Source organism: Oryx dammah, unplaced genomic scaffold (assembly GCF_014754425.2).
Source record: "Oryx dammah isolate SB20612 unplaced genomic scaffold, SCBI_Odam_1.1 HiC_scaffold_2, whole genome shotgun sequence".
Classification (NCBI taxonomy): domain Eukaryota; kingdom Metazoa; phylum Chordata; class Mammalia; order Artiodactyla; family Bovidae; genus Oryx; species Oryx dammah.
Genome location: NW_024070186.1, coordinates 12,016,502 through 12,041,491, shown reverse-complemented (window position 1 = coordinate 12,041,491; position 24,990 = coordinate 12,016,502). Strand labels below are relative to the sequence as shown.

General features: G+C 54.4%; 1 protein-coding gene across 5 annotated transcripts in view; it reads left to right on the top strand.

Moving 5' to 3' along the window:
* Positions 1–24,990, top strand: part of COL18A1 (collagen type XVIII alpha 1 chain) — a 94,185-nt gene that overhangs the window by 45,503 nt on the left and 23,692 nt on the right. For all 5 annotated transcript variants that reach the window (XM_040264921.1, XM_040264911.1, XM_040264901.1 and 2 more), the window contains 4 exons: positions 10,318–10,865; positions 18,154–18,243; positions 19,071–19,130; positions 21,119–21,248. In XM_040264921.1, coding sequence (XP_040120855.1) covers positions 10,318–10,865; positions 18,154–18,243; positions 19,071–19,130; positions 21,119–21,248 — 828 coding nt within the window. The remainder of the gene's footprint in view (positions 1–10,317; positions 10,866–18,153; positions 18,244–19,070; positions 19,131–21,118; positions 21,249–24,990) is intronic.

Here is a 24,990-nt window from a genome sequence, read left to right as displayed (position 1 = left end):
ACCGTTATTACTTATTATAATAATAATATTATTATTTATTCTGAGGAGACCCTCAGAATAAAGCGAGTGAGGCCCACATAGGGAGAGCGGGACATGTCCATCCCAGCTCCTTCTGGGTCACTGCCAGGTGGGCCAGCGAGGGGGCTGTCCCCCTGTGAGTGAGTGAGGACCGAGCTGGGGTCAGAGGGATGGGGCCGGGGCCCTGCCTGGAAGGGGCAGGTTTTGCAGATGAGCGGGCTCAGCCTGGAGGAAGGAGCGTGCAGAGTGGCCAGAGCTCAGAGCGGCCCTTCCTCCTGCAAACTGCACACACTGGCCCCAGGCCGCCCACACCTGCCTCCCAGCCTCTGGGGCCACCGCGCTTGCCTCATCCTGGGCTGCTTCTCCTCTGCGTTAGATTTTCATTGCAGGCTGGTCGTGAGCACGCTCATCAAGATCCAGGCCTCACAGGAGAGGGCTGGACTCAGCGCCCTGCGGATGGAATGTCTGGATCCGCACAGATGTGGTGTGTGTGTCCTAGGGCCGTGGGGACAGATGACCAGACTCGGGGGCTCCAGTGAGCATGGATGTGTAACCTTTGGAGTCAGAAGTCTGAAATCAGTCTCTTGGAGCCAAAAACAAAGGTTGGGGGGCTGCGTTCCTCCCGGGCTCAGGGAAGGCTCGGTCTCTGCCTCTTCAGCTTCTGGAGGCGCCTGCATTCCTTGGCTCACCGCCCTCCCTCCATCGTCAAGCCTGTGGAGTCGGCCAGGCCTTCCCAGGCTGCTCTGGCTCCCTCCTGGCTGGGAGAGCTCTCTGCTCAGGGCGTGGTGGGGTTGGGTGGGGCCCTTATCCTGAGGGCTGGAACAGCGGTCACACCTGAAGAGCCTCGGGCTCCAGATGCTGTGGGACTGACGTCCTGGAGCCCGTTACTTGGCTCCATTAGCATGTTTGTGCGTGTGTGCACGCCCACACGTATGTGAGACTCTTACTTTGTGGACGTGGGACCACGTTCTGTGTCTCTGAAAGTTCCCTCTTCCTGCACAGTCTGGTACGTTCCCCCATGTCACTGGAGGGCGGGGTGGAGAGCCCCTCTCATCCTCCCCATTTCTTCGTTTCTCACATGTGCACGTCTGTATTAATGACTCACATGCTGCCTGAGAGCCCCCATGTGGCCTGGCTTTGGGTGCTGGGTGACACCCCACGTGCAATGCAGAGCCTTTTTCGAAGGGCTGCTTGGATGCCGTCGACATTTTCTCTACCAGATCACTAGAAATGTTCCCCAAGGCCAGCAGGGGAACCCCTATGGCACTGGGGCCTGGCACAGGGCTCCCTCCTGACCACCTCCTTGAGCTCCAGGGCCACGGGCTGCATGTCACCACAGCCATGGACTGTGCAACACCAAGGCCGTGGTGCACGTGTGTGCAGATTCGAGTGTGACGAACCTGTCGGCATGTCGGCGGGGAAGTGGGTCTCCATCCTCTCAGGAGGACTCCCAGCCCGGTGTGTCCCTGAGATGCTCGTCCTCCATGTGTTTTCTCTTTGTTGCTGGGTGAGGACCCCTACCCCCACAGCCTTTTTGACTCGGTGATCACTGCCGTGTGTGAGGAAGGGACAGGATGGCCTTTCTTTAGACTTGTGATAAGGTTGTCTTACCTCGGTGGTCGCGTCCCGTCTCATGGGACAGTGGGCGGGGAGAGAGCCCCTAGGAGCTACATCCTGAATGAGGACTCTCTCCCCTTTTTGCTGTGTGCACAGGGCGGGATGGGGCTTATCACCTCTCAGTGGGCTGTCAAAATAACCGTCCCCTTTGTCCCACTTAGTGGCTTTTATCTAGAATTCTGTTTTATCTGATGTGGTGTTGCAATATTTGCTTACTTTTCTTGTTATCCTTTGCCTGATGTTTTGACCATGTTTTTCAGAGCAGTTTTGGGTTCACAGCAAACTTGAGAGGGGGACACACAGTTCCCGTGCACCGTCTGCCCCCCACTCCCTGCTGTCAGCACCCTCACTTTGAACCTGCATTGAGCTGTCATAATCACCAGAGTCCAAACGCTGAGTGCTGGACAACATCTTCATTGCCCTACAAATTCTCTGTGTTCCACCCATTCACCGCCAGCCCCACTAACTCCTGGAAAGCATCCATCTTTTGACTGCCTTCATAGTTGTGCCTTTTCCAGAGAGTCATATAGTTGGAATCATACAGTCTGTAGCCTTTTCAGATTGCCTTCTTTCTTAGTCATTATGCATTCAAGATTCCTCCACGTCTTTCTTGACTTAATAGCTTATTTTTAGCTGAATGATGTTCCATTGTAGGGATGGACTGCAGTTTATTTATTCATCTACTGAAGGGCTTCTTGGTTCCTTCCAGGTTTTGTCAGTTATGACTTTTATTGTTGTTTAGTCACTAAGTCATGTCTGACTCTTTGTGACCCCATGGACTGTAGCCTGCCAGGCTCCTCTGTCCATGGGATTCTCCAGGCAAGAATACTGGAGTGGGTTGCCATTTCCTCCTCTGGGGGATCTTCCCCACCCAGGGATAGGACCCGCATCTCTTGGGTCTCCTGCATTGCAGGTGGGTTCTTTACCCGATGAGCCATCCAGGAAGCCCCCAGTTATGAGTAAAGTTTCTAGAAACATCCATGTGCTGGTTTTAGTGTAGATACAGGTTTCAGCTCCTTTGGGTAAATACCCAGAAGCATGATTGCTGTTTCCTGTATGTTTAGTTTCTTAAGAAACTACCAAACTGTCTTCCCAAGTGGCTGCACCATTCTGCACACACCCCACCTCCCCCAGCAGTAATGAGAATTCCTTTCGCTCCACATCCTTGCCAGTATTTGGTGGTGTGGCCATTTCAGATTTTGGCCATTCTGGTAGATGTGTAGTGACCGCTCATTGTTGTTTTATTTTGCTTTTATTTTATTTTTTGGCTGTGCCGTGTGACTTGTGGGATATTATTTCCCTGACCAGGGATTGAACCCGTACACCCAGCAGTGAAATTGAGGATTCCTAACCACTGAACTACCAGGGAATTCCATTGTTTCAATTTGCATTTTCCTGATGACAGCTGATGTGGAGCGTCTTTGCAATCTGCCATCCATACCTCTTCTTTGGTGAGGTGTCTGTTTAGATCTTTTGTGCATTTTTCAGTCAAGCTGTTCATGTTCTCGTTGAGATTTAAGTGTTCTTTGTATATTTTGGATAAGAGTCCATGTGATGCCTGTTTTGTAGTTTTTTTTTTTCTCCCAGTCTGGCTTCTCTGCTCATTCTTCTAATGGTGTCTTTTGGAGAACAGATGTTTTTCATTTTTAGCAAGTCCAGCTTGTCAGTTCTTTCATGAATTGTGTTTGTGGTGTATCTAAAAAGTCATTGCCAAAAGCACGGTCATTAAGCATTTCTCTCCTATTATCTTCTGGGAGTTTTATAGTTTTGCACTTTACATTTAGATCTGTGATCCATTGTGAGTTAATTTTTGTGAAGGGTGTAGGGTCTCTGTCTAGATTCTTTTTTTTTCTTCATGTGATATCCAGATGTTACAGCACCATTTGTTGAAAAGACTATTGTTTCCCCATTATACTATGTTTGATTTTTTAATTCAATGTTGGCTATATTTATGTGGGTCTCTTTCTGGGCTCTCTATTCTGTCCCATTGATCTACTTGTCTCTTTTTTTGCCAAGACCACACTGTCTTGATTCCCATAGCTGTATCAGTTCACTTTAGTTGCTCAGTCATGTCCGACTCTTTGACCCCATGAACCACAGCACACCAGGCCTCCCTGTCCATCACCAACTCTCAGAGTTCACCCAAACTCATGTCCATTGAGTCGGTGATGCCATCCAACCATCTCATCCTCTGTCTCCCCTTCTCCTCCTGCCCCCAATCCCTCCCAGTATCAGGGCCTTTTCTAGTAAGTCAGCTCTTCGCATCAGGTGGCCAAAGTATTGGAGTTTCAGCTTCAACATCATTCCTTCCAATGAACACCCAGGACTGATCTCCTTTAGGATGGACTGATTGGATCTTTCTTGCAGTCCAAGGGACTCTCAAGAGTCTTCTCCAACACCACAGTTCAAAAGCATCAGTTCTTCTGTGCTCAGCTTTCTTCACGGTCCAACTCTCACATCCTTACATGACCACTGGAAAAACCATAGCCTTGACTAGAAGGACCTTTGTTGGCAAAGTAATGTCTCTGCTTTTTAATATGCTGCCTAGGTTGGTCATAACTTTCCTTCCAAGGAGTAAGTGTCTTTTAATTTTATGGCTGCAGTCACCAGCTGCAGGCATTTTGGAACCCAAAAAATAAAATCAGCCACTGTTTCCACTGTTTCCCTATCTATTTCCCATGAAGTGATGGGACTGGATGCCATGATCTTTGTTTTCTGAATGTTGAGCTTTAAGCCAAATTTTTCACTCTCCTCTTTCACTTTCATCAAGAGGCTCTTTAGTTCTTCTTCACTTTCTGCCATAAGGGTGGTGTCATCTGCATATCTGAGGTTATTGATATTTCTCCCGGCAATCTTGATTCCAGCTTGTGCTTCATCCAGCCCAGCGTTTCTCGTGATGTACTCTGCATATAAGTTAAATAAGCAGGGTGACAATATACAGCCTTGACGTACTCCTTTTCTTATATGGAACCAGTCTGTTGTTCCATGTCCAGTTCTAACTGTTGCTTACTGACCTGCATACAGGTTTCTCAAGAGGCAGGTCAGGTGGTCTGGTATTCCCATCTCTTTCAGAATTTTCCACAGTTTAATGTGATCCACACAGTCAAAGGCTTTGGCAGAGTCAAGAAAGCAGAAATAGATGTTTTTCTGGAATTGTCTTGCTTTTTCGATAATCCAACAGATGTTGGCAATTTGATCTCTGGTTCCTCTGCCTTTTTGAACACCAGCTTGAATATCTGGAAGTTCATGGTTCACACATTACTGAAGCCTGGCTTGGAGAATTTTGAGCATTACTTTACTAGCATGTGAGATGAGTGCAACTGTGCAGTAGTTTGAGCATTCTTTGGCATTGCCTTTCTTTGGGATTGGAATGAAAACTGACCTTTTCCAGTCCTGTGGCCACTGCTGAGTTTTCCACATTTGCTGGCATATTGAGTGCAGCACTTTCACAGCATCATCTTTTAGGATTTGAAATAACTCAACTGGAATTCCATCACCTCCACTAGCTTTGTTCATAGTGATGCTTCCTAAGGCCCACTTGACTTCACATTCCAGGATGTCTGACTCTAGGTGAGTGTAAGTGATCACACCATTGTGATTATCTGGGTCGTGAAGATCTTTTTTGTACAGTTCTTCTGTGTATTCTTGCCACCTCTTCTTAATATCCTCTGCTTTTGTTAGGTCCATACCATTTCTGTCCTTTATCGAGCCCATTTTTGCATGAAATGTTCCCGTGGTATCTCTAATTTTCTTGAAGAGATCTCTAGCCTTTCCCATTCTATTGTTTTCCTCTATTTCTTTGCACTGATCACTGAGGAAGGCTTTCTTATCTCTTCTTGCTATTCTTTGGAACTCTGCATTCAAATGGGAATATCTTTCCTTTTCTCCTTTGCTTTTTGCGTCTCTTCTTTTCACAGCTATTTGTAAGGCCTCCCCAGACAGTGATTTTGCTGTTTTGCATTTCTGTTTCTTGGGGATGGTCTTGATTCCTGTCCCCTGTACAGTGTCACGAACCTCTGTCCATAGTTCATCAGGCACTCTGTCTATCAGATCTAGTCCCTTAAATCTATTTCTCACTTCCACTGTACAGTCATAAGGGATTTGATTTAGGTCATACCTGAATGGTCTAGTGGTTTTCCCCACTTTCTTCAATTTAAGTCTGAATTTGGCAATAAGGAGTTCATGATCTGAGCCACAGTCTGCTCCCGGTCTTGTTTTTGCCGTGGCTTATAGTGAAAGTGAAGTCGCTCAGTCGTGTCCGACTCTTTGCGACCCGTTGACTGTAGCCCACCAAGCTCCTCCATCCTTGGGACTCTCCAGGGAAGAATACTGGACTGGGTTGCCATTTCCTTCTCCAGGGGATCTTCCTGACCCAGGGATAGAACCCAGGTCTCCCACATTGCAGGCAGACGCTTTAACCTCTGTACCACCAGGGAAGCCCTTAAATACAAGAATCCAAGGATTAACATCAAAGATTTCAAGGGAGGAAAGGAAGCCAGGTTGAAAGAAGAAGGGGGAGGAGGCGGGAGGGACGAAAGGGGTGGCCTTACAGACGTCCCCTGCCACCTACAGATGCCCAGGCATTATGGGACTTTTCCCTGGGCCTCCAGAGAAGGGAGGACTGGAACTCGGCCCCACCAGATATCAGACCAGACCAGAACCAGAATTCGAGTTCTCTGCCAAGAGGAGGTGATCAGTCTCCAATCCTCAGCTCAGGCTGAGGGCCCTTCAACCAGATTCCTGCATCCAGGACCGGGGGACTAGAAAAACAGGGAAGGATAGGACGGGTTAAGGAGAGGAAAGAGAGAGGGAAGGGGAGAGAGGTTGGCTTATAGTAAGTCTCAAACCAGACAGTGTCACTTCTCCAATTTTGTTCTCCTCCAAGTATTGAGTTAGTCTTTTCCTCTCTGTATAAACTCAAAGTTGGTTTGTTGAAAGCCCCAAAATAACTTGCTGTGATTTTTATTGGGATTGTATTGAATATATAGGTCAAGTTGGGAAGAATTGATATCTTGACAATATTGAATCTTCCATGAACATGGACTATCTCTGCATTTGTTTAGTTCTTCTTTGATTTCTTTTGTCAGAGTTTTGTAGTTTTCCTCATGTAGACCTTGTGCATTTATTTGTTATACTTATGTGTAGTATAAATATAAATATTTCATCTGGGAGGTGCTAATGTCAATGGTATCATGTCTTAATATCAAATTCTACTTGTTCATCGACGGTATATAGGAAAATGATTGACTTTTGTACATTAATGTTATATCCTACAAACTTGCTATAATCAGTAGCCCCAGGAGTATTTTTTGAATAATTATTTTGGATTTTCTGCAGTTTGAGTTTCATGTCGTCTGCAGATTGACAGCTTTATTTCTTCCTCCCCAACCTATGTGCTTTTATTGCCTTTTCTTGTCTTATGGCATTATCTATGATGTGAAAAAGAGTGGTGAGGGGCATCCTTACCTTGTACCTGATTTTAATGAAAAAGCTTAAAATTTCTCACCAGTAAGTATGGTGTTAGCTGTAGCTTTTTAAAAAATATTTATCAAGTTGAGGAAGTTCACCTTTATTCCTAGTTCCAGATTGAAGGTTTTTTTTATCATAATAAGGGTAGGATTTTATGAAATACTTTTTCTGCATCTATGATATGACTGTGTGATTTCCTCTTCTTTAGCTTACTGATGTGATGGTTTCCGTTAATTGATTTCAAATGTTGTTCAGTCACCAAATCGTGTCCGACTCTTTGGGATCTCATGAACCGCAGGCTTCCCTGTCCTTTACCATCTCCTGAAGTCTGCTCAAACCCATGTCCATTGAGTCAGGGGTGCCATCCAACCGCCTCGTTCTCTGTCACCCCTTCTCCTTTTGCCCTCAGTCTTTCACAGCATCAGGGTCTTTCCCAGTGGGTCAGCTCTTCATATCTGGTAGCCAACATATCGGAGCTTCAGCTTCAGCACCAGTCCTTCCAATGAATATTCAGCGTTGATTTCCTTTAGGATTGACCAGTTTGATCTCCTTGCTGTCCAGGGGACTCTCAGGAGTCTTCTCCAGCACAATTTGAAAGCATTGTTTATTTGCTGCCCAGTCTTATTTATGATCCAGCTCTCACATCCAAACATGAATACTGGAAAAACCATATCTTTGACTAAGCAGACCTTTGTTAGCAAAGTGATATCTCTGCTTTTTAATACACTGTCTAGGTTTGTCATAGCTATGTTGAGCCAACCTTATGTACCTGGGCTAAACCCCACTGGGCCCTGGCTGGTCTGTTTGCTGGAAGGGAAACTGTCTTCAACTAGGCAAGTCCCCTGATTCCTTGATTTGAGGCGGGTGTGGCTGTCTGGAGGGCCCCAGCTTGCCTAGGTGCCACCCACTGTGTTCCCAGGAGGGCGCTACTGGAGCTCCCAGAGCCCAGCTCAGGCGCTCGCTAGCTGGAGAGGTGCTGGTTTCCACCCGGAGACAGCTGGGCCAGCGCCTCGGGCCAGCGCCTCCAGCCCAGCAGCTGCCAGATCTGCATGGAGGTGTGGCTACAACCACTCCCCGCCCCCACCCCTGCTCAAGATGCCTGTAACTGGAGACTGGAGCAGTGATCTCAGGGCCGTGGCATTCTGAAGATTACTCCCAATGGGAACCATGGAGAATTGCACAGAGATGAAATAGGAGAACTTTGGGAAGGAGCTGCTCATGCATCTCTGGGGTCCCTGGGGCTGTCTTCCAGCCAGGGGCCCAGGGCTGCTGTGTCTCAGCATCCTTAATCAATCTGGAAAAATTCTAGCTGCCCAGAAGGAAGCGTGCGGCTGGGGCACATCCACGTTTAACTTCCAGGATGGCTGAGATGGGGCACCAGGGCTACTGGCACTCGGGCTGCTGAAGGCCCTTGTTCCTTAATCTTAAGGTATCTCCCTGAGTGGACACTGGGGTCCCGGGCACGTCTGATGCAAAGGGACCGTACAGCCACACCATTTGGTGGACAGTGGTGTCTGTCTGTGAGCAGAAGGTGATAGCTGGCTTCCCGGAGCCCAGGGTCTTTGTGAAGGCCCCCTGCCCCGGTGAGGGTCCATCCACCCCAGCAGGTGCTGAGGCAAGCCACTGTTCTGCGGGTGCTGCTGTCTGCCCTGGTGGTTCCCTGCTTTTCATCTGCATAAGGATCTCACCTGCAAGGGGTAGAGTGAGGCTGAAGGGGAGCCCAAAATGCGGGAAGTCAGGGCTGCTCAGAGGCAAGATGCCGCTGTCCTGGTGGGGCTAGTCTGGCAGGTACCCCAACCCTCATCCACAAGACCAGACCTTGCTGGTCTCTTCTCTTCTCATAGTTTGTTCTCTGGGGACTCTTTGAAAGACACAGCTTGTCTTTGGAAGTTGGGGTCCAGCATTTGTTCCCTCTGCTCCAGGGAGTCCGGGTCAGCCTGACCCTGCACTCTGGGGCCGGACACCAGGCCCTACCACACACAGAGACACGGACAGGGCCACAATGTCACCTGCACACACAGCCGTGTGCATACTCAGCTTAGTTAGGACACCCACACGCCAGCAGCTGCCTCCCAGAAGAGCTTCTCTGTGTACCGCATTTTGGGGGCAGAGCCCACCCAGGTTGTGGGGGGAGGGCCTTGAGAGGAAAGGCCTGGAGGCTCCTTGCCCTTCTGCCTGGCAATGTCCAGGGAAGTCACGGTGAGCGGGCCTCTTCCAGAGCTGGTGTTTACCGTCCTGTGCCGGGCAGCCACCACAGCCCCTGGACAGAGAGGTAGGCCCTGCTTTCCCCCAGCCTGATGCCCCTGGTCCCAGAGGTCGCCAGTCCAGGCTGCTGATGGCACCTGCCCACCTGGGAAGCAGCCCAGTTCAGGCAGGTCCAGGTACCAGGGCTGTGTCCCAGCCCGGGCCCATGCCACCGAGGGGGCTCCGTACAGTCGGGTATCGCTGGAGAACGTGTGTCTGTGACACTGAGCCCCCGAGGAGGGGGAGGGATGTGAGCGCACGGAGAGTTTGAGAGGAAGGATGAGGTGTCGGGCAGGGAAAGTGGGCAGTGCGGGAGGGAGAAAGCTGCCCTCCCTTCCCCCATCACATAGCCCTGTCCAGCCTGGGTGGTGGTCGTGACGCCCAGCAGGAACACAGGGCAGTGAGCACCAGCCCTGCGAACAGCCACCACCCGGTAAAACCCACAGTGCTGGGAGGCTTGGGTGGGGTTTGCTGCACCACGTGTGGGCAGACAGGGGCACCACAAGCCTCAGAGGGGCCCCCAGGAAATGCAGCCCTCTTATCCTCTCCCTTCCTGGGAGTGTAACTGTTTCCGGGCTGTTCCTAGTGTGCACTCAGCTCAGGGCAGCCCTGTGCGAGTCTCTTTTGTATATCAGCTATGCCATGTGACTCAAGTGTGGGAGCGGGGGTGGGGACCAAGTCCCAGTGTGGAGTCTGAGCAGGGGTTGGGAGTGGAGGCTGGATGGAGCTACTCCTGCTAACTTTAGGGATGTGGGGTCTACAGCAGGCCACGCCCCTGCCTCACGCCAGGCTGGTTTTGGAGGGTCTCTGCGCCCCACTTGGAGGAGCGAGCCTGTGGGGGTGGGCGTGGTGCCTGAAGGAACAGGTGGCTATCTGTCCCCGCTGGGGCGGTGGTGGGGGCAGGCACGAGATGGCCCGCGCCTTGGTTTCCCCAGTGGGCGCGCCTCACTGCTGTCTTTCTCTCCACAGACGGCGAGGTCATGGAGGTGGGGCTCCAGCAGCTGCTTGGGGAGCCCCCGCCCTGGCAGGTGGCCGTGGTGCACGACCCTGCCGTGGGGCCCGCCTATGAGTTCGGCGAGGACGGCAGCGGTGGAGGCCAGGCGGCCCGGAGCCTCCTGCCCGGCTCGTTCTTCCAGGACTTCTCGCTGCTGGTGCGTGTGCGGCCCGCCTCGGCGCGCGCGGGCGTGCTCTTTGCGGTCACAGACCCTGCGCAGGCAGTGGTCTCGGTGGGTGTGAAGCTGACGGCGGCGCGTGGGGGGCGGCAGCACGTGCAGCTGCTGTACACGGATCCCGGAGCCACCGACACACGCACAGCCGCCAGCTTCGAGCTGCCTGCGCTGGATGGTCGCTGGACGCGCCTGGCACTCAGCGTGGATGGCGCGTACGCCAGGCTCTTCGTGGACTGTAAGGAGGTGCAGGGCCAGCCCCTGGCGCACTCGCTGCACGACCTGCAGCTGGAGCCGGACGCCCGCCTCTTCGTGGCCCAGGCCGGTGGAGCGGACCCTGAAAAGTTCCAGGTAACGGTGATGGCCTGCACGCTCGGGGGCAGGGGGCGGGGAGCTGGGGATGGATGATGGCCACTGCTGTTTGCTGCTGCAGCAGCTCCAGGGACAGGCAAAGCCCGGGTTACACAGCCATCAGGACCCTCGGCCCACCCTGCTCCCTCTGGGCGTTCACTCCCTGCTGCTCTGAGACCACTGCCTTCACGGGATGCCCACATCTGCCACGTTCAGGCCCCCACCCTGTGTGTGCATATGCCTGTCCACATGGGTGCGTGGTGCCCCGTGGTGACCCTGGGCTCCGGGGCCCACCCCACCCCATCAGTGAGCAGGGGCTTTATTCTCCTGTCAACAGACCACGCACAGTGAAAGAATTTCAGAACAGCAGTGGAGTGCTGAGTGTGCGCCTGTCTGGGGGCCATCTGCACACCACCCCGGCTGGACCAGAGGCTTCAGGCCACGCACCAGCATTCATCGTGTTGGTTGTTTTTGCCAAACTGTGCAGTGGCCTCGTGGCTGGCGAGCCCCAGGGCAGGCCTTCTCCTCAGAGCAGCAGGGGCAGAATTTCCCCGGTGGCGACCGGTGAGCAGTGTGGTCCCCGGCGTGTCCCCAGGGAAGCCCCTCCCCCAGGCCCGCCTTCATTTCTGGGGAAGGCGGGTCCCAGATGCTAGTGGATCCTTCTCCTGGGTCCTCGGTGACCACACTTCTCAGAAGCTTTCGCCAAATCCTGCCTCCTGGAAACAGTGATGGCCACCCTCAGATCTTAGCAGGTCCCTGAATTCAAACACTGCAACTGGCACGCCCACCCGGCAGTTCAGACAGCGTTCCCTGTGTGTGCCAGTGGGGGATGTATCCACAGGGGACAGAAAGTTAATTATTGCCCAGACAAAGGCTGCTTGGTTAACGTTGTTCTAAGTCCTGGTGACTCGCTTCTGAAAGCTGACCTTTCACCTTTGGCAGGGACTTTCACCCAAGGGGTCTGGGAGCCAGTAAGACTTTGATACCAAACTGAGCCTCTTTGTGTTTTCATTTTGATCCTCAAACTTGATGAAATGGAGATAAGTCAGAGGGAGCCATGCCATGGGAGAGGGGCTGTGTTTACTGGTGATTCGTTGTGAGAATTCCCGGGCTTTTCTAGATTGGAACTCCCTGCCGCACCCCCCCCGCACACACACACACCCCAGCCATGAGTTCTGTATTTCTTAACAATTGAAAAGTTGCTCATGTGCAGATGAGGACAGGGGTTGCCTGTCTCACAGTGCTAATGGAGGTCACCACCTTTCTGCAGCAAGGACACCCAGATGCCTCTTCCCTCAACCCTGCCAGGCTGTGATCATCTCTGCAAAACACACTTGCTAGTCATATATGTAGACTAACAGTGTCTGGGTGTCTTAATTTGCCTTTCTTGGTTGTTAGTGAAAACACGCTGTACTATTTCACATGTTTACTGGTTATCTGTATTTCTTCTTGTGTGTCTGTTCATGTCCTTTGCATTTTTGTTTTAATGGTTTCAATTGTTTCTTATTAGTTTGTGTGAACTCTTTATATATGAAAGATACTGATCATTTGTTTTATACACTGTAAATTTTATTCCCCAGTTTTTCTCTTGCCTTTTCACCTAGTCGTTTTTTTTCCCCCACCATTGGGATATTTAAAGTGTTTATGTGGTTAAATCTGGCCTGTAGAAGACACCCAGAAAAATCTTTGAAGGTTAGAGAGACAGAGCAGAGGGGACTGTAAGGTCATTCCATCTGGCTCTGGCTGGAGCCCTGCCTGGTCACTTCCAGGGCAGTCCAGTACAGCGTAACTCCTTTGTTCCTCAGACGCCAGTTCCAGGAATCTCTCTGTGGGTGTTTGATCAGCCTCCAGCCGGGTGAGAGGTGAGGTGTGCTGTCTGGGGAGGAGTAGATAGGTCGGCTTAGGATAGGGTTTATCAGTCCTCCTGAACTGAGACTCTTGGGAAAGAACCACTCACGTGTGTGACAGGCAGGACTTGCAGAGGTGCGCACAGAGCTCTGAGTGTGCGACGAGCCTGAGTGTCACAGCTAGTGGTCTCGAGCAGGTCTCAGGCCCTCACTGACCCCCACGCTCAGCCCGGCACCTATTCTGAAGATGCTCACAGAGCCTTTGTTGTTTTCTCCCCAAAATTATGAGCGTCCTTGGTGTTTTCAGGTTCATTCTTCTCCTTGAGCTTAAATAGTAATAAATATCTCTTAGGAAATTCCTAATTCTACCCAGTTGTTACAGTGTTTTGCTTAAAACATTAGCACTTTTTCAGTGTTTATTGACCTCATCCTTTCTTTTTCTTAACTATTTCAGATACCTTGTGGTCAAGTTTTCTTGACTTAGTTTCTCTTTGTTGGAAATGTCCCTGTTTTCTCATTCCTGTCTGCTTTTCTCTGTGTGAAGCCACTTTCCTCTTTACCCAGGTTCCCGTGGAGGTTTAGTCACGTGTTTGTTCAGACCGCGGGGCCCTCGTCTGAAACTGACACTGGGCCAGGACAGGACTGGCTTGGGCTTCCCGGGCCGCGCTCCAGCTGTGCTCCTCGTGTTGAACGTTCACTGCTTCTGTTGTGTGACGATGGTGCTGGAGGCTGTGAATTTGCCTCGGCAGGTGGCTTTGCTGGCCACATTATATAAAAAGTGTTGTTCAGTCGCTCAGTCATGTCTGACTCTTTGCGACGCCATGGACTGCAGCACGCCAGGCTTCCCTGTCCTTCACTATCTCCTGGAGTTTGCTCAAACTCATGTCCATGAAATCCGTGATGTCATCCAACCATCTCATCCTCTGTCATCCCCTTCTCCTCTTGTCCTCAATCTTTCCCAGCATCAGGGTCTCTTCCAATGAGTCAGCTCTCTGCATCAGGTGGTAAAAGTATTGAAGCTTCCGTTTCAGCATCAGTCCTTCCGATGAATATTCAGGGTTGATTTTCTTTAGGATGGACTGGTTTGATCTTCAGAAGTGATTGATCCACTGAAGCGAAGAGCTGCCCACTGGTCACACTAGGTTTGGGCAGGCTTAGAGCAGAGGATGGTAGCAGAGCAGGCAGGGAAAGTGCTGGTGACCTCTGACACCCCCAGTTCTCCTGCTGTGACCCCCAAGTCCAGCCACAGAAAACGTGCTGCTGCTGACTGAGGGCAGCTCGGGGCACTCAGGTCACGGTCACCAGCTCCTCCCAGTACCCGTCTGTCAATCATCTGAAGCGACCTGAACGGGTAATGTAACCTGTTCGTAGTCCTGCAGTAGTCACGCCATTGCCTGAAAGAGTTGCTTTTAACAGAATTTCATGCAAATAGTCCAGGAGCTGGGGCTTCATACCGGAAACTGGTGAGACGCCACTTGGTCCGGGACGTGTGGAGAACGGGACAGTGGTGGTATGGCCCAGTCACAGTGACAGCTGGAGTAGGTGACAAGGGAGCAGGCGGCGTTGGGGTCAGCCAGAGAGGAAGGAGAGGCGGGGCTGAGGTGGGGCAGCTAGGTCCATGGGGGCTGCAGTTCACCCACCCCTGTACAGGTGCATTCAGCCCCATGGCCTGGGGCCAGGACACAGCCCTTCCAGAAGGAGCAGAAGGGGTGAGTCAGGGGGCCCAGAGAACCCTGGGCTGCCAGAGGGGCGTCCCAGGGAGGCAGCCCCAGCACCGGTGCTGAGGGACACGCTTTCACGTCATGGGGCTGTGGTCGTCTGCACACAGCTCTGAGACCAGAGGCCCTAGGGAGGCAGTGACAGGACAGATTTCAAATGCTCTGGATTTCATAACATCCGTCAAGTCCATCCGGCATTTGCAGTCGGCCTGGTGACCTTTGGGCTACTGATGTCTCCCCAGATGACCATGGCTCAAGCTCCAGTGGGCAGGCCAGTTGGCAGGGGGCCGGGCTCCTCTGCTCCGCATTGCAACCGAGCCTGGCGGCCTCTTGCTGAGCGGCCACCTTGCTGGCTGGCAGTGTGGGGGCCAGAGCCCTGCGGGCCTGCGCTCGTGGCAGCCTGGCCTCACGGGATAATGTGGGGCGGTCATGTCCAGATGTCCAGTGCCCCGACCTGCGCCTGCGGGAGCCTGGTGGCCTGTCCCCCACTGCTGCCTCACACTGTCTCCCGGGGTGTTCAGAGTGTGGCTTTCTGGAATCTTAACCTCTGTGCCTGCCCCTGGATTCTCAGTCTGGATGACTCTGTCGTCTGGGGATGCCTGTTCCTCCTTCAGCACCACCCTCGGCTGGGCAGGCTGAGAATTTCATCCCTAACACACTGCTGCCTCCGCCCCGAGCCCCAGGGCCAACCTCCTGCCTTTTTAAGCCCAGAAAGGCTCGTGCTTCCCGCAGGCGGTGGTGTCTGGCGCCCAGAGGCTGGGGGCACCTGTGTGTGCTGCCCACGCAGGAGAGCGGCTGTAATCACTGTGTTTCTGCTCCTGGCCTGTGCCCCCTTACACACATGCTCTGAGCACACATACACGTGTGCCCTCCCGCAAACCGGCCCTCCATACGACACTCCTGGCAGCTCACTGCCCTCCATGGTGGTTGGAGCATCTCTGGATTCAGGGCGCGGGCGGGGAGGACACTCCTCCATGGAGTGGACCAAACACCACCCCCACCACATCCCCTCCCCACAGCCAGGTGGCCTGTCTGTCTTTAGACCGGAGCTCCAGCCGTGGGTGGGCTGCTTGCCACCAGCCCCTTTCAGCCCCCCGCACCCTCAGTTAGGTTCTGCCCCTGGGTTCCATGGACTGCATGGGGCCAGGGTCCCTGATACCTGCTGCCTAAGCCTTCTGCACAGTCCTGAGCCGTCAGTCAAGCTGTCCTGTGTCCACCCCAGTGACCTCAGCCTGGACACAGGCTGGACACAGCCTGGGCTCCCCAACAGACACTGTGAGGAGGGGCCAGTCGTACTCTAACTGTGGACCTTGCAGGGATCTGCCGGCTGGTTCAAGATCCCGAAAAAGACAGTGGCATTCTGCCCTGAGGGGCAGTGACAGGGGACTGAGGGAGGCGGGGGTGGAGTTGGATATGAAGGGGCAGAAGCATCTGGGTTCAGCTGTGGCCACGGCATCTGCTCTGGTTCAGCTGGAGCCATGGGCTGACCTCAGATGGAGCCGGCACTTCTGTGCCCGGTCACCTCTGGGAAGATATGCCTGCCTCACCCCTGCCGTGCAACCACCAGCCAGTGGGGGACGGGCCGTGGACAGCAGGGCTGACCCTGTCCCACGCTCCACCAGCCCCTGCCCCCTGGGCTCTCTGCTTCCCCTGGAGGCCTTGCCAAGCTGTCCTGCTGAACCTCTTGGAACCTCTGGGCGTCCTGCATCTGAGAACTGAGCCTCCTCCTGCCGTGGTGTTGGGGCCAGAGCTGCCGGCTCCCCAGGCAAGATGGGCCTTGACCACTAAGCCACAGGCACTTTTGCCCTTGAGCTTCTGGAATGAGCTGTGGTCAAGTGGAAAAAACAGTGAAGACGGCCTGTGGCCCCACCAGTGGGCACTGTTCTCGCTGCCTACGGAGACCGACCAGCAAGAGGACACCATTGTTGGTGACTCGATGCCCTCTCCTCCATCGGCTGGTGAGGCAGGGGCAGCTTTGGGAAGCCCAGCAGAGGACTACCAAAGTTACTCCTGGGTCAGCCTTCGAGATTGCTTGAGAAAAGGGGTGTCATAGTGCGCTGTGGAGCTGAAGTCACTTGCCTGCCCCCCACCTGTGCTCTCGGCCCCTCCTCTCTTCACAGGCCTGGCTGGGAGTTGTACTGGGGACATGATGACCTCATGGTATCTGGGGGATGCGGGCGTCTCCCTCAGCCCCCTACCTGGGCCAGCTGAGCCTCATTCGCCTCCCAGGAGCAGGTGTTTATGCCTGAACATGCACACACACGTGTGTACATACACACAAGCACATGGATGCAGGTATCCACACAACTATGTGCATACCTGCATGACACATTTATACATGCATGCACACACACGCATATCCATTTGCACACGTGCCACAAACATGACGTGTTCACACACAGACCTCACCATCAGTGGAAGTAGAGATGCGGGGGCAGGGGGGGAATATGGAGCTGGGCAGACCTGGCCCCTGGAGGTGCTGGTGCTGATCCTTGGGAGGGAGTCCAAGAGGGCTCCCTGGAGGAGGTGGCCTGAGCTAAGCCTGGAGAGAAGAGTGGACCCCTCAGGCGAGGGCTCTTGGGGACACTTGGAGTGTTAGTCGCTTGTTGTCATGTGGGAGCAGGAGGGCCATGAGATGGAGGTCAGTGATAAAGGGAGTCTGAAGGGCACTTAGAGGAAAAACCGTAAGCTGGTCGAGTGAGCATGCGGCCCCAGGACGTCCCACCTGCTGCCTGTCTTGGTATGGCTGCAACATCGGAAGGCTTTTACGAGTTCCAGTGGTTGGCAAAAACCAAAGAAGAAGACCATTTTGTGATGCATGAATGTTTCAGTGTCCCGCACAGTGTGGTTGGAGCAGCCGCGTCCAGTGCCCACAGACCGGTTCACGTCCCGACACAGCCGCAGAGCAGCAGCAACGAAGACCTGAAAACAGTCACCATCTGGCCCTTGTCCCAGGAAGTGTACCAGCTCCTGACGCAGGCTGGCCCGTTTTTAAGAGCTGTGAAAATGTGCTTCTTAGAAGCAATGCAGTATAGAAGACGCAGTGATCCATCCCCATGGATGAAGATGTTCAACAGAAAACAAAAGAAACACCAGAAAAACGTTTGTGAACACTCAGGACCTCCAGGCAGGAAAGCTTCTAGAAAGGACACCGAAGGCCTGGATCCTGTGGCCTCGCACACGGGCCTGAGATCCCGACCACGATTCAGAACATGCGGTCGCGTCGCCCTGTGGGAGCAGGACGCCTTGCAGTGGAGGCCCCGGTGTTGCTGGGCTGAGGTCCTTGGCCATCGTGCTAGCCCAGCTGGCCATGGCCCTACACTGCCTCAGGCTTCCTGTTGGAGTGGGGGTCCCAGTCCTCTCCACAGGCATTTGTCCGCACTCATGGTTCAGGACACTGCCCAGTGCCGTCCACCTCATGCCCCGAGGAGACTCTGCCTCTGGGGACACTACACGCCGATGACCTCTTCTCTGCTCATGCTGTGTCCAGGCGCCCGGTGCAGCGCTGGGACCACATGAGGGAGTGTGTAGCACCACCCAGAGGCTGATGAGCATCCTTGGGAAGAGAGAGGGAGTGGGTGGTGTCACCTGCTGTGACATTACTCCCTGCGGTGTCTCCGCTGGACCCGACCTCAGACACGCCTGGCTCTGAGTTGGGCCTGGCCTGAGTCGGGGTCTTCTGTCCCAGGACCCCTGGTGACACTCCCCTCCCTCTGTGTTCAGGGTCTGATCTCAGAGCTGAGGTTGCGCAGGGATCCTCGGGTGAGCCCCCGGCAGTGCCAGGACGAGGACGAGGACGACGATGATGATGGGGTGAGTGGCCACTGCCTGGCTCGAGCAGGGGGCCCCCTCCTCCTCCCTCCCCTTTGCTCTGTGGGAGGAAGGGCCCAGGCCAGGATGCGGTGGGCCTTTCCTGGAAGTCCCAAAATGATTGGGACCAGAGAGGTCTTTGACTGTTGCCACTTCGGGTGGATGTTACCTGTGATCACGTTTCTATCTGCCCATAATGTCACCCTGGGGACTCCCAAGTGAACCTCCCTTGCCTGGAACTTTCCACATAGAAACATGCATGGAACATAAAAGTTAAAAATCATGCCTGGGGAGCCCATTGGGTGATAGCATCACTGGTAGTTGCCAGAGCAAAAAGTGTGTGTGTGTGCGGTCACGTGTATGTGTGCACACAGTCCTTGGGGCCTAAGGCAGAAGACACACCAGTTCTCTGTGTGAAGGACAGATGGGCAGGAGAGCTCTGTCCCCGGGGTGGCCCCAGGTCCCAGCAGCTCCTGTGAGCCCGGCACTGGGAACTGGGAGACGGTCCAGCTGCGTGGAGTGACTGGTCCAGGGAGTGGGGCCTGCAGCCATGTCCCAGCCCCGAGGGTCCCCATGCGGGGCCTCCCCTCCGGGTCGTTTCCCAGGATAGCGTCCCGGGACAGGAGAGGAAGGGATACCCTCCAAGCGGGTCTTTAGGTGTCCAGCCAGGGGCCGCATTGGTTTCCTAAAAGCCATTCATCCTAAGAAGCCTGATGGACACGAGCCTTGTCAATGACTGGCTGACCTCCTCATGGCCTGCCTCCCCCTGACCCTGAGCTCCGGGGGGCTGGGGGCTTCAGCCATCAACTTGTTTCCTGTCAACCCTGCAGGTGTCTGGAGACCTGGGCAGCGGGCTCATGGAGACCCAGGAGCATCCCCGGGAGGAGTTGGTGAGTGCTGGGGCCTGCGGATGAGGCATCGGGCACACCTGTACACATGTGTGTGTGACTTCTCAGGACAAATTCGCGCTGGAGATGGGGGACCAGACTCAGGCTGAGTCGGGGCTGCACCTTCCCATCTGCTCCCTCCCAGCCTGGAGCCTGGCCCAGGCCTTCCTCGGGTGTCTGTGTTTGCATCTCCTGTCAGCGCGCGGGGCCATGGGGGACCCAGGGGTGACCCTGCTGTGTAGCCCCCACTGCCTGGAATAGCACACAGGCTGGGGCACCTCGGGAAGGATGCCCCCTTCTCCCATCTGGACCCACCATGTGTCCCACCCCACCCCTAGTGTCATCTCCTCCAGGGCTCGGGCGTCACAGGGCCGTGACAGGGTGGAGTGCTGAGCTGCCCTGGGGTGAGTGGTCAGCGGACCCCCTGATTCCAGGGGCACTGGGGCCTCCCTGGCTTTGCACTTGCTAGAGCAGCGCTGGCTCTGGCACCTGGCAGACCCCTGGACAGTGTCAGTGGGTGGTACCCACAGCATCCCTGCCTGTCACGTGGCCTGTCCTCTCCTCAGCTGTCTACCCAGGGGCCCCAGGCACAAACCACGGAGACAGCAGTGTCCCCACCATGCTGGTGCCAAGGTGTCAAGTGCTGCAGCCATGCAGCCTCTCAACAGATTGGGGGGGTGGTCAGAGAGGGAGTTATCAGCCTGCAGTGTGCTAACTAGCCGGCTGCCCCTGCCAGCTCCAGCTCCACAAAACCCGGCCGAGGCTGTGGGGAGGAGTCAGAGGGGCCATGCAGGAGCTGCTGTGCAGGCCTGGCCTGGCCCTGGGCACGCTCAGTCTCTCAGCACCCTCTGTGCGCCCTCCGTGGTTCTCTGGGCCTCCGCTCTCCCACACCCAGGGGGTCTCGGGTGTCAGCGTGACTGACTGATGTGGGGTCCCTGAGGACCTCGCCCACATCAGAGGGTTCTGGCTGCAAGGGAGGCCTTGTGTCTGCCCTGGGGGCCACTCGCCCACCAGATGAGCCTCATGGTGTCCCTGGTTCCAGGCACGTGGGCAGCACCGTCTCTGGAGCAGTATCCCCAGGGAGCGCGTGCTGAGTGTGGACGGGCAGTCCACACTCAGTGACACCCCGTGACGCCCGAGCGTGGACAGGAAGCACCTTACCTGTGCCTGTGCACTCACCCTCGAAGCCCCGAAGGCCCCAGGGCGGGGAAGTGAGTTTTCAGGGCTGCTGCTGCTGCTAAGTCGCTTCAGTCGTGTCCAACTCTGCGACCGCATAGATGGCAGTCCAGCAGGCTCCTCTGTCCCTGGGATTCTCCAGGCAAGAACACTGGAGTGGGTTGCCATGTCCTTCTCCAATGCATGCATGCATGCTAAGTCGCTTCAGTCGTGTCTGGCTCTGTGCAACCCCATGGACAGCAGCCCATCAGGCTCCTCTGTCCACAGGATTCTCTAGGCAAGAATACTGGAGCGGGTTTTCAGGGCAGAGCCCTAGAAGCCCCAGGTTCTCTGGGGACAGGGAATAGAGTTTTCAGGGCAGAGTCGGCCTCATCCCTTGGGGTTGGGATGGGGGGCAGGTGGAATCACTGGGCCTTGGGTGCCGGGTCAGGACCCTCACCGAGGACACATGCGACCACCCCTCTGGTGCATGGTGATGGCCACGTGCCCGTCACTGTCAAGACCACAGGCAGGAGCCAAGGCTGCCTGAGTTCCAAGGGGCCGTCCTGGGCTCTGAATGGGGGATGAGGGAGGGTAGGCTCTCGTCCATCCCTCCCGGTATGGGGGCTTCAGGGCGAGGAGACCCCCACCGTGTGAGCTGCTCAGAAGAAACCGGCCCTGGAGGGGCCTGGAGCTTCTTCTTTTCCAAGATGGAGTCCCTGGTGGTTTCTTCTTAACTTTTGTGAAATCTCATTTTACAACCAAATGTGTGTAAAGCTGGCAGCACACGGGCCACACGTGTCACTGATAACGGAGCTGCTTCCCACTCCCCCTAGGGCGCGCCCCTGGGGCCCAGGCTCCCCGAGGCTCCTCCAGTCACTTCTCCACCCTTGGCCGGAGTCGGCACTGAGGAGGACTTGAGAACTGAGGAGGTAGAGGAGTCAACCACGGTGTCTTCGTTAGGAGGTAAAGCCTGCCGAGGCGCTGTGTGTATTAGTGGTGTGTGCGTGTTCGTGGCCGTGTGTGTTCATGGCATGTGCTCCTGGTGTGTGTGTCTTATTGGTGTGTGTTCCTGGTGTGTGCACGTTCCTGGTGTGTGCATGTTAGTGGTGTGTGTGTTACTGGTCTATGCATGTCCCTGGTGTGTGTGTCTTGTTGGTGTGTGTTCATGGTGTGTGTACGTTTCTGGTGTGTGCATGTTAGTGGTGTATGTGTTACTGGTCTATGCATGTCCCTGATGTGTGCGTGTGCAGGCAGTATGTGGGCCCGTGTGTGTGGCAGGTGAGGGGCTCCCGTCTGTGACACGGCTCCGCACCCAGCCTGCCCCATTGCTGCCTCATGGACGCAGTCTCCCTGTGTTGTTTCTCATTTCCTGGGGGTTACAGGACCATCCTGAGGGTGCTGCCACTCCCCAGCCTGGGGGCAGGGGGGTTGCCAGGAGAACACGGGAGCTGGTTTTGAGGGGGGCAAAGGCACCTCTGACTGGACCTCTGTGGAGCTGAGCAGCATTTGGGGCCAGAGGGTGTTCAGGCCTGGACGCCTGGGACACGCTGGGAAGTGGAATGCGTGCTCGTGCACAGCCGCCCATCGTGGTGTGACAGGTGCCCACGGAGTTAGTTCTCGTGGCAGGGCCGGAGGCTCCCTCACCGTCTCGGGGGGGAAGTGCATCCTGTACTGTGCCCCTGGCTGCCTTCCCTCTGGGGAAACTGGCTTTCTCCCACTCAGGGAGCTGGCAGGATCCCACTCCCAGCAGCTGCAGGACCGAGGCTCCTCACCGCTGCCAGCCAAGGGTCGTCCTCAGGTCCCAGAGACCACCATGTTCCTCCGGTCCTGGCCCAGCCCTGTCGGGGGGGTCCTTCTCCTGCTCTGGGTCCCCGACCTCCCCTCCTGCCTCCTCGTTGGTTTGGGGGCCTTTGTGATGACTGGGTTCCACCCCTATAACCGAGGACACACTCACTGTAACATCAGGTCCTTAGTTACTAACATCTCCAAAGTCCTTCACAGCGGTGCCCAGGTCAGTGTCTGGTGGGTAACCGGGGCCTTAGGGAGACACCTGTAGAGCTCTGTTTGCAACACTCAGTAGCTCTAGAAAATTGTATAGATTTTTTTTAAATTTTGGATAAGAGATTTATCACTTTTAAAAATTACTGAAATATTACATGTTTGATGCAGCCAACTTAGAAGCAGGAGAGAACAGATGAGAGAATTGACCGCTGTGGTCAGGTCCTGTGTTCGGGGCGTGTGTGCTTGTTACATTTGTCACAGAGCCACTTGGGGTACTGCCAGAGCCCCAGCATCGCGAGTGAGGCACATGCCCCACCCCCGCTTTGCTATGCTCTGCTGCCTGGGGCCCCAGTCAGGGCCGTCCCAGACCCCTTGATAGCTCCATGATGGGTCTGGCTTTATTTTTTGGTTTGCCTTTGCTTTGAAGTATAATCAACATATGATAAACTGCACATTTTAAAAATTTTATTGAAATAGAGTTGATGTACATTGCGGGGTTAATATCCGTGTATGTTTATTCATTCTTTTTCAGATTCTTTTCTCATATAGGTTATCATAGAATGTTGAGTGGAGTTCCCTGTGCTATACAGTAGGTTCTTGTTAGTTATCTATTTTATACATAGTAGTATGTGAAATTGCACATATTTGAAACACACAATTTGAGAAGTTTCAACCTACGTGTCCACCCCTGAAACCATCGCCTCAGGCAAGATGTGAAGGCTCTGTAAGCCCCTTTGCAGACCCCCCACTTCGCACCCCCATTCCCGGGCAGCCACTGACCTGCTCTGTCACTGCAGATGTTGGCACTTCTTAGAATTTTACTTAAAGGGAATCCAGGACTTTGTCTGACCCATTTACTCAACATCAGTGTTTTGAGAGTCACCGTCTTGTGGCCAAGTCAAGTTTCTCTGGGTAGGTGGGCACTTGGGGCTGTTACAGAAAGGTGGCCGTGGGGTTTGTGTGCAGGGTCTGTGGCCCCATGCTTCCATCTGCCGTGGGTCAGCACCTGGGTGGAGTGGCAGGAGTGTGTGTCACAGGGAAACTGCCACACACTGCCACGGCAGCTGCCCCATGTAACCTCCCTGGGACGTGGGTCCCCACCAGTGCCTGGCACCTCGGCCCTTTTGCTGTACCTGTCCCGACAGCAGTGTGGCCACGTCTCCTTGGCTTTAGTTCACATCCTGCTGATGCTGGGCACCGTGGGGCATCTTCTGTGAGCGCACCTGCTGTGCCTGTGTCTTCCTTTGTGAGGAATCTGTCCCAACCTCACGCCTTTGTTTTACTGGGCACGCTGGTCCTGAGAGTTCATGTGCTCTGGACACACCGCCTCTGCCGGAGAGTCTCTCAGTCCGGGGCTCACCTTCTTATTTCGTTAAATGACTTAGAAGAGCACGAGCTTGTAACTTTGATGAGATTAGGTGTATCTGTTTGTTCTTTTCTTTATTTCTTGCCCCGTCTCTTGGTTTGTGGGGCTTCCCCAGTGGCACAGCGGTAAAGAATCTGCCTGCAGTGCAGGAATCTCAGGAGACGTAGGATTGATCCCTGGGTCAGGAAGATTCCCTGGAGGAAGAAATGGCAACCCACTCCAGTATTCTTTTCTGGGGAATTTCATGGACAGGGGAGCCTGATGGGCTACAGTCCATAGGGTCACAAAGAGTCGGACACCGCTGAAGCGACTTAGCGTGCACGCACGGCTTGTGGGATCTTAGTTCCCTGACCAGGGAATGAACACGCGCCCCTGCAAGGGAAGTGCGAGTTCTAACTGCTGGACCTCCAGGGAAGCCCCCGTATCAGTCTGTCTTTATGGGTCTCAGTGTAAGCGTCATGTCTGAGAGGCTGGCACAGTTTTAGATTTCAGTTGGGGCGCTGACCCACGGAGGTGGCTCTGCAGGGGGCTTCAACATGTTTGCTGGAAGGAGCGTCTGCCCGCCCCTGCATCGCCCCGGGGCTTTGCTGCGCACAGCTGTGCGTGTGTCTGGACTCTGCTCCGTAGGGACCCTGTCTCAGTGTCTTCACAGTCGTTTCACGGGGGGCTGATCACTTTATGATAAGCCTGGCCCAGGTGGTGTGGATCCTCTCGCCTTGCTCTTCCTTCACGAATCCACTTCGGTGTTCTGTGTGCTTTGCACCTTGTATGAATTTCAGATCCTTACTGACAGTGCCGGTCAGTGTGGGGCTGGGCCTGGACATCAGCTAATGTCCAGTTTTCTGACCCCGCACTCAGGGATCTGTCTCCTTTGGCTTATTTAGGTCTTTACTTTCTCTGAGTGATGTTTTGCCGCTTTTAAATGTTTTCTGAGGCGGGAATTTTAATTTTGCCTTAAACCATACTGAACACCTGGGAGGGTTCCTCCCTGGGCCATCTCGGGCAGTGTAGGGGCCCTCTAGTGGTCAACTGGTGACTTGATGAGTCCCTGGTTGAGGTAACAGGGCCCTCAGCAGGCACTGGGTGGCTCCCTTACTGAGCAAGGCAAACCCAGAGGTGGCTGCAGGTGGGCACAGGGGTCATGGGCACAGAGATCGTGACCCCAGTTTCTTCTGGCAAGGGCACAGGTGGCCCTCAGCGCTGTGGGACCCTGGAAAGGCAAGCCCTTCCTGAGTGGGCCTGTCCATGGTCAGCTCACAGGCCCCAGGTCCCATCCAACCCCAGGCTCAGCATCCAGCTCTGTCAGAATGTGATCAGGACCCAGCAAGGGCAGACCCT